The 9,617-nt window shown below is 43.8% G+C and overlaps 1 protein-coding gene across 1 annotated transcript in view; it reads right to left on the bottom strand.

Annotated features, from left to right (window-relative positions):
• Nucleotides 1–905: 905 nt before the first annotated feature.
• Nucleotides 906–9,617, bottom strand: part of CHEK2 (checkpoint kinase 2) — a 49,513-nt gene continuing 40,801 nt past the window's right edge. Inside the window, exons 14-15 of the mRNA XM_036740911.1 lie at nt 2,203–2,283; nt 906–1,159 (exon numbers count right to left, since the gene is read on the bottom strand). Coding sequence (XP_036596806.1) covers nt 1,034–1,159; nt 2,203–2,283 — 207 coding nt within the window. The 3' untranslated portion in view covers nt 906–1,033. The remainder of the gene's footprint in view (nt 1,160–2,202; nt 2,284–9,617) is intronic.

The raw sequence follows: 9,617 nt of genomic DNA, 5'->3' as shown, positions 1-9,617 counted from the left end.
TCCGACAATCTCCAAAGAAATAAAATGACTTCTCACAGAGAGCAATGGAGGCACATGGTAGGAAGGAGTAGGCTGCAACCTCGAATCATCCAGGAACCCCAAAGAACAGGAGTAAATGGATGTTATCAAGGATGAGCCGGTCACATGGCAAGAGCAAGGAAAGGCGATACATAACCATGGCTCCATTGGTGCCCTCACCACACAAGGAAGACATTGGCCTCTGTCCTGCTGGGTGGACTCCTCTGGTGACCTCAGAACAGGGATCAGTAGCAGATAACACATGGGCGTGGATGGCTGCATGGCTGAAGGAGACTCCTTCCATGAGAGTCTTGGATGTGTTCCAGAAGCACTCCATTCTTTCTCTTGATTCTGGGGAGGAGGGATGGCTTTTGTAAAGCATAGTAGAAGGACAATGACTTGGGTCACGTGTCCCCCTGGGTCACAATCTCTCCTGAATTTCTTATCTTCTATAAAACGGAGATGATACTGGAGTACTTACCCCACAGAGCTATTGTTATGTTCCACAAAACATTTTGGGGTTAATTTTTCTAATGGTAAATTGCTATTGTTTATATGGAGGGAACTAGGGAACGTAGTGCTTCTAGAGATCTAGAACTGGAGGTGAACTCAGAGGCTGCCAAGGCCAATCCCTCTTTTTACAGATGAGGAAACTGAGGCTAAAGGTCAGGTGACTTGTCCAAGGATACAGACAGGAGGAAGAGGTGGGATTTTGACCCAGGCCCTCTGCCTCCCCAGCCTGTGCCCTCCCCACTCCTATTCCTATGGGATTATATGTTCACCTATAAAATGAGGGGGTTGGTCTAGAGGGCGTCCAAAGTCCCCTCCGGTTTTAGAGGCATAATTGATTATGTATAATATTATAATTGATCATATGAATACAAAGTCATGATTACATTCATTTTTATTTGTACATCAGTGATTATGTTAGACAATTTTTCCATTTTTTAAAAAAGTTACTTTATAAAAAATTGAAAATTATCCCAAAATGACTAACAAAAGGTAAGTATAAAAGTCACTTTCTTTCCCTTTTTTCTTTTAACAGTGCTGTCTGCATGGAGGTAGAGGCTAGGCAATGTTTTGAAGAGCTAGCTTCATCCTCTTCTTCCCCTTCGTGAGGACGCTTTCTGCTTGTGAAAAGCTGAAAAAAAAATTTCAAAACTTTTAGCTAAAAAGTTTGTCTTAAAACATCTGACAGAAACAAAAACATGCTACAACTGGGATATTGTGGGAAAGAAACAGCCCCTAGGATGGGAGGACCTGAGTTCAAATCTCCCCCTAACAATTACCATCTGTGTGACTGAATAGGTAAGTTCATATCCCTAATCCTCAGCTCCCTCCCCTGTAAAACAAGGGAGATGAGCCCCCTTTTCTCCTCTGTAAATGACAGGACTCAGATGTCAAAGGCCATCGAGGCCTTCCCTCCTCCTTTACAGACGGAGCAACCTGAAGGACAGTACCATCCAAGGGGTATCTAACTGGGTATCTAACATGGACTTCGAGATCCTCTTTGGGGGCCTTGTACTTCCTCACACTGGCACGGAAAGTTAGTTGCCCTTAAAAAGTGCTGTGACAGTGAACGGGTTATTATAAAGTACTTTACAAGCAACCATTTCATGAATCAATCAGCTGACAACAACTCAACTACTTGGAATATCCACTGGTATCACAACAGCTCTCTGATGGCGTTCCCAAGCCCTCCAATGAAGAAGGCTTCTTTCAACAAAGATGCCCACGGTTAGTCCTCTGAAATGGAGCAAGTACTTCAGACTGCCGACTTGCCCAGTGGAGGGCAATCAATAAATTCCTTTCCTGGAATTCTCATTAGCCCTCTCTCCACACCACACAGATTTGTTTCTGTTGTGTCTTATTGTGACTTACATTCTTTTCCTCCATGAGATTCTAAATTCTTTGAGGTCAAGGAACCATCTTTGTTATCTCTGAATCTCCCCTCAAGCCCAAGTACAGAGCTTTCTGCGAGGCTGATGCTGAATATAAATTGGTGGAAGGTGAATTTTAAGTTTAGAAAGAATTGCGGTTTTTCTTGCCTTGAAAAAAATTTTTCTTAATGAAGATTTTAAAGGTGTTTTTTAAACTACTAAATGGACATTGTGTAAATATTTTATGTTCTTCAGTGCACCACTGGCTCCAAAACTCAGTCATTTCTTTAACAAAATATCATACCTGGGCTGGGCTCAAAGGCAGATTCGGTGACTTAGTTTCCTCCATAAGCAGAGCATGGAATTTGCTTTTCATCTCCTCATCCTATAGTTTCAAAACAAAACAAAGCAAAAAATAAATAAATATAACCTCCATGGGAGGAAGAGAAACCTAAAAGGAGCCAATTCCATGATCATGATCTTGAAAACAGGCACACAGAGAAAGGAGACAGGTTTCTCACTATTTCAAACCCCTTCCTGAAGCTTATTCCCTAACTAAGCCAACAGGACTCTACACATGCCAGCTGTTCTCAATAAAAACCGGTAGCCAGGACAGAAGTATTTTGCTTTAATGGAAACTCTCCAGAGATCCAAGGAAAATATTCCCGAACCTAGAAGCTCAAAAGCTAGCACGCTACCTGTGCTTAGTATTTCTAGGGTTAAATAATTCCAACATAAAATTTTAGAGAACCGCTTGCTGCCTGGCTCCCAGGGACTGTCTCAACAGAGGCTGGTTAAACATGCCATGCTTAACAAACACACAAACACACACACACACACACACACACAAAATATCTAGCATCATTCCAAGGGGTTTTTCTAACGTATCCATCCCTTATCTTTCACGGCCTCCCAGACCCCCCAGACCTTGGGAATAGCAGTGACCCCCAAAGCACCAGATCTGCCCCCAGCCTATACTCTACAGCTGCCATTGAAGGAAGAGATCATTCTAGAGAAGGGGCTGCCCTCACTCATCACTACCAGGAACAACTGTTGACAGCTACCACCAAGAGGAGGATGGGCACAAGACCCCAGGGAAGGGCAGTATCTCCCAGGCTCCCTGGACTCCTTCCAGCTCTGTCCTCACAGCCATGATCTAGGGAAGTAGCTCCCATGGAGAAGGGGCCAGCCCCACCCACCAGATGCCAACCAACCACCACCCACAGAGCAGACAGGCCAACCTAGCTAAGGTAGTGGGCACCCTGAGGAAGAGTCAGGAAGCAGCTCAAACCCCCACCACCACTGTGACTGCCATCTTCCCTCTGAACCTAAGGGAGACAAGCCAGGACCCTGAAGCCAAGAGAATTGGGCATAGCCAGGCTTGAGCCCAGTGCCCTCAGCCACCATCCTGGGAAGTCCACCCCTGGACCTGATCCTGCAGGAGCTACAGCCACAGCTACTCAAGACCCAGAACAGAAAGTTCTTGCCCCCAAAGTCTTGGTCAAATACATCAACAGCAGGAACTGACTGATGATTTTATCAGTGGAAATGCCATTAAAGAAGAGATAATACCACCATCTGCTTTGCTGCTGCTCCCCTAAGAACCATGGGAGCTTTCCATCTGACCTGCAGCTGCAGCCTTCCATGAGCTGTGTAGAACATAAGCTCCTTGTGGGCAGGGACTTCTTGATCCCAATAATTAGGAGCATGCTTTGCAGATAGTAAGTGGTTAAGAAATGCCTTCATCGTTCATTTTAATAACAATACTGGAAAGATCAGATGAGAATGAGAAAATCAATTCTTCCCACCTCTAGGAGGGTGGCTAACTAAGCCACCCAGGATGGACAACTATTTATTCCCTCCATAAAAGCCTCCAAAAACAGAGGCTGAGGAAGCAGCCTTCCTTGGTAGCCCCCATTCAAGGTTTTTAGCAGTTTTATGATACAGGAGTTCATCATGTCTGACATGAATTAAGTTTAAATGATAGCACCAGGGTGAGACAGCAGATTGATTTCTATATTCATCCCTTCATATTCAGCATGGCAGCGATGCTTAGCTGGTGTGGGAGCCAAGGATCCTGGAGTTCAAGTGTTCCCTCTGACCCAGAATGGCTGTGGGACCCTAGGCAAGTTACATAATCTCACAACTCTCTAGAGAACGCTAAGACTGTACACTGCAGAGAAGACGCTAACCTGCACTGGAAGAGGGAATTTCCATACCAGGGAGTTCTCTCTACCAATGAAGTCACAGGACTAATCCCTATCCCCTATGCCCAAGTTCAATCATTCCCAAACAATTTCTGCTAAAGCTAGTTCAAATACAGCCTGCTCTCAATTGCCCATACTAATGGGAGACAGGAAATTATGAAGTCCAAAACTAGCCCCTAGACTATTTATTTCCAACTTCCTGATACCAAAAACTTATATCTGCTCAGTGGCAGAAATGCCAGCTGATTTCAATTCCAGTTCTTCCTTCGCATATCCTGGTAACATCAATAATATTTAGAATCTATTAAGTAGAGAGAACCAGAGATGGTGCAACCAGTGAAAAGGGAAGAAAGGAAAAGGCCCTAGATAATTATACCTTCCACCTGGTTATATGAATATGCCAAATCCTCACCTCTGTAAATCTGTCTCTTGCCTATTTCCCAATATATGGCCTGGCCCATGTAAAACATAGTCGGTAAGTATTTACTGAAAATGCCCCATTTCCTCCAGGGTCTCCTCGGAGAGATTACAATGGTCACGGAACGTCAGAGTTTGACGCGTCCGTAGTAATCGAGTGGAGCCCCATCTGAAACATTATCCTGTCTACAACATACCTGATGTTGGTCATCCAGGCTTTGCTTTCCTCTAAGGAGGAAATTAACTCTCAAAGAACGTCATTTGACTTTGAGACTTCTCGAATGTTTAGCAAGGTTTGCCTGACATTGAGCTAAACTTGCCACTTTACAACCTCTCCCCATTGGTCTTGACTCTGGACTCTGGGGTTAAACAAAAATAAGTCTCTCATATGACAGCCTTTCAAACACTTAGACAGTTATCATATGCTCTGCCTCCTCCCACCCCATTTTACCAAGCCAAAGTCTTATCTTTTTCAGACTAAACATTCTCGTTCTTTCAAATGATCCTCATATAACATGAACTCAAGGCTGTTCGGCATCTTGGCCGCTCACCTCCACATACTCTCTAGCTCTGAGCTTACTACAACGTGGTGCCTAGATCTGAACATAACTGCAGACGTGGGGTCTGACCACGGTACAGCGGCACTATCAATCGACCACTGTCTTCTCAAAAGTTTTCCCTCCTAATGCAGCCCCAAGTTACATTGGCTGTTGTTGGCTGCTGCGTCACACTGCCTACTCAGAAGAAGTTCACATTCCCAAACTGCCAGATCTCGTATGGACGAACTGTGAAGTTAATTTTCTTAAACACCAGAGTGTAACTGAGTTCATCCCTCTTAAACATCACTGCATTAGCTTTGGCCCAATGCTCTGGCCTGGCAAGATCGTTCTGGTTCCTCAGCTCTGTCAAACAACGTCCCTCTTAGCTTTATCTTCTCCTTCCTGTCCTTAGCACCTCAGCAAAGTTCCTCTTTGCTTTATCCAGAAATTTTCACGCCATCCAGATCGACATGGAGATTATCTACAATCCCCAGGATTTTAGTACCTGACACACAATCTTCTTCTCTAAACCCTGCCCTTTCTAGGGGCCTTCACTTCAACATACACACTGATATTCCTTCAAACACCAGAGCCTACCTCCTCAATTGCCTCAACGCTAGTGACCTACTCAGCCACACACCAAGGGGGCTATACCTTTGATCTTGCTATCACTCACAATTGCCCCACCTCCATGATCCAGGACTCAAATTCCTCTGAGCATAATAATGTGCTTTCTTTCCCTTTCTCATGAGGCCTCACCCCTCCTAGATAGATTTAGCACAATATCTGCCACACAGTAGGTTATAAACGTTTACTAATTTCCATTCTCACCGTAACTTCTAGGCACTCCACCCCTCTGGCCTCACTTTCCTTTCTTGACTCTAGAATTAACCATTTCACTAGATATTGCCCCTCAACTCTCGAATCACCTCCCCCTTGTGGTTCGCATAGCATAAAGCCCCCACCTTGGCTCACTCCCAACTATCTTCCTTCCTTGCTCCTATTCTCAAGGCTGCTGAACAGTGCTGAAGGAAGGTCATACATACAAAATGGTGATTGGATCCACTCAAGTTGATGTTATCTCTTCTCAAACAGGCCCTCCCTGCTAAGGGGAAAGTCCTTTTATCCTTCCTTCTATCCCAATACCCAAAGAGGCAGCTTCTTTTCTGAAATGGTATTTTTTTTCAATCCACAAAAGTCTGCCTTTGTTCCCTCCCATGCCCCCCTCTACCAGAGCAGGTGATGTCTCTGTTTTTAGTCTGCTGTTCAGATTCGCCATAGCTTTCCTTCCAAGGAGCGAGAGCCTTTTAATTTCATGGCTGCAGTGGTCAAATCCGATGCTGCCTCCATCTCCTCCCTCCATCTGCCAGGAAGCAATGGGACCAGTCGCCACAATCTTCGTTTTTTTGATGCTGAGCTTCCAGGCAGCTTTTATGTTCATCGAGAGGCTCCTTGATTCTTCTTTGCCTTCTGCCATCTGGGCAGTATCATCTGCATATCTGAGATTGTTGGCATTTCTCTCGGCCACCTTTATTCCGGCTTTTGATTTGTCCAGCCTGGCATTTCACATGATGTACTCTGATTAAAAGCTAAATAAATAAGGCGACAATATTCAGCCTTGTCATACTCCTTTGCCAATCTCGAACCAATCAGTTGTTCCATATTGACCACCTAGTGGTGTCCATGTGCAGAGTCATCATTTTCGTTGTTGAAAAAGAGGGTTGTGATGACGACTGAGTTACCTTGACCAAACTCTGTCTCTGCCCTGCTGCATTTTGTACCCCGAGGCCAAACCTGCCTATTATTTCAGTTATCTTTCTGTTTCCTACTTTAGCATTCCAATATCCTATGATGAGTGTGACAGCTTCCTTTGGTGTTATCTGTAGAAGATGTTATAGGTGTTCATAGAACTGACCAACATCAACCTGGTCAGCATCATTGGCTTTGTTTTCTGACTCCTCCTTATACAGAAGAGAGTGGTGAGAGAAGAGGAGTGTACTCAGCCCCAGTACAATTTGCTTTGGCTCCCCTGCCCCAGACCCTAAGACTCTAAGGCTAAGGCCTTTCTTTTGTTTGAACCCACTGCTTTCTCCACTCTCTCCCCATCCACCCTTCTATATATAGTTAAGCTTGTTTCTTAGGATTAATTTTTAATTTTATGATACATTTTATTTTTATTTATTTATTTTTAATTTTATTTATTTTAATTTTTAAGTTAAATGTATTTCTTTAAATTGATTTCTTAGGATTAATCCCTCCTTTCACCCACCTTACCTCTCATTCCACTCTCCCCCTTCTCTTTTCCATCATTGGGTGAAGTGTGTGTGTGTGTGTGTGTGTGTGTGTGTGTGTGTTTTCTTTCCTCCTTGAGCAATTCAGAAAAGGGTGAGGTTTAAGTGTTACCCACTTCCCCTACCCCTTTCTCATCTGTATAGCTTTCTATTTGTACACTCCAATTACATGAGATAACTTCCCCTACCCTAGTGTATTTTCTCTTACCCCTCCCCAATTCTATTCCTATTGTAAGATCATCAAAACATAACAAAACTATTCTCAAACCCTCTATTAGACTCTATGACCCCTCATGATAGGAAAACAGGATATACTCATTTAATTGCTTATGATTACTCACTCAAATTTGCTTTTTTATATTTCCTCTTGACTCCTGTGTTCATACTTCAAAGCTTTTATACAGCTCTGGTCTTCTCATCAGGAATGTTTGTTCTGTAGGATAATGCCCAGTTCTACTGGGCAGGTTATTCTTGTAAGTTGTAAGCCCATATCCACTGCCTTTTAGAATATCATATTCCAAGTTCTTCATTCCTAACAAGGAGTGGCTGCTAAGTCATATGTGATCCAGATTGTGGCTCCTCAAAAGTTGAATTCTTTCTTTCCAGTTATTTGTGGTATTTATATTTGACTTGGAAACTCTGGATTTTTGGCTATCATGATTCTGAGAGTTTTCATTTTTTTATTTAGGTTGTAACCATAGCATTCCATTTCTACTTTGCCCTCTGGTTCTATAAAGATTGGGCAGTTTTAAGATTTCTTGTAATATGATGTCTCAGCTCTTGTTTTGGTTACGACTTTCAGTGATTCTTAGATTATCTTGCTCAATCTGCTTTCTGGGTCAGTTGTTTTAGTCTGAGATACTTTACACTGTCTTCACTTTTTTCCCTACTAGTTTGACTTTGTTTTAATATTTCATGTTGTCTCATGGAGTCACAGGCTTCTATTCGATCCAATCTAATTTTCAGAAAGTTTGCTGCTTTGCATATAGTTCTATATCTCTTGTGACAAGAATTCCATAGTTCTTTCTCCTTTCTTTTCCAAATTTTTCATCTGGTGCTTTCACTTTATTTATAAAACCTCTTCTACGTTTTTCCCCTTTACTCTTACTTCCCCTCTTCTAGGAATGCTAGGCATATTTGTGTCCAAGTTGCTTTTCTTGGAGGCTTTGTAGATGTTTTGGAAACATTCTCTTCTTCCACATATCTTCTTCTGTATCTCTGTCACCATGTTGGCTCTTTATGGTGGGACCCTTTTTTGTTTGTTTGCTTGCTTTTTGATTGCTTCCTGACTGGGACTTTATTTTAGGGCCAGGTTTTCTACACTTCTGGAGGGACTGTTTACGGGCTGAGCTTTTAATTTCATGGCTGCAGTTTTATGGGCTGAGCTTGTATCTTCTTGGGTCCTTCTGCTACATTCTTGGGATAATGATGTTGTGTTATTCTAGGATGTCAACAACAACTCAGGCTGGGGTCCTGCAAGCTTTCAGTGCTCTCAAAGTGGTCTGATCCAGGAAAAAGTCTGATTGCTGCCCCTTGGTCTGAGCTCTGAAAGTTACTGGTCTGGATTTGGATCTGAGCAACAGGTCAATGGACTTGCTCCAGAGTTCCAGTAGACTTCTGTTGGACTCAGCCACTATCAGCCAGCTGGGAAGCTGTGCTCCTTCAGTGGGACAGATCTGCAGGCTTCCCTCTTGGTCTGGGATTCCCATCCTGGTTATTATGCTTCAGGCTTCTGACTGGGCAGGAGGCTGAACTGAGATGAAGCTCTGCTCCTGGGCTGTGATCCACACAGATGCTGCTTGCTTCTGAATTAGCTACTTGTTCAGTATGCATCCTAGGACTAGTGACCAGTCACTCCACCCTGGAAGTCACCTTGAGGCCCAGGTCCCCTCCTCAGCCCACCCTGGATCTCTGCCTAGAACTGGGTACTGAGTGACAAAGCTAACCGTTAGCACATGTTCCTACACTGTGCACAAGGTCAGGCTTGTGTGGGTCTCAGGCCTCTTCTTGCCCTAACATCCATCCATCCTCAGTCCTCTTTCAGTCTCTGTCCCAGAATACCCTGTACAACATTTCCTGGCTAGACTCACATCCCCAGCATCTGCAGGGCTCTGTCTGTCTCCCTATGTTGACCTGGGCTGGAGAGAAAAACCACGCTGTTATTTTCTTTCTTTGATTTCCAAACCAGGGCTGAGTCCTGGTGTGTTTTCCAGATCTATGGGGAGGAACTGTGGGGTAAACTCAGCTGTCCTCCGTCCTGCTACT

This window comes from Trichosurus vulpecula, chromosome 1 (genome assembly GCF_011100635.1).
Source record: "Trichosurus vulpecula isolate mTriVul1 chromosome 1, mTriVul1.pri, whole genome shotgun sequence".
Classification (NCBI taxonomy): Eukaryota; Metazoa; Chordata; class Mammalia; order Diprotodontia; family Phalangeridae; genus Trichosurus; species Trichosurus vulpecula.
This window is presented reverse-complemented; position numbering and strand designations above follow the sequence as displayed.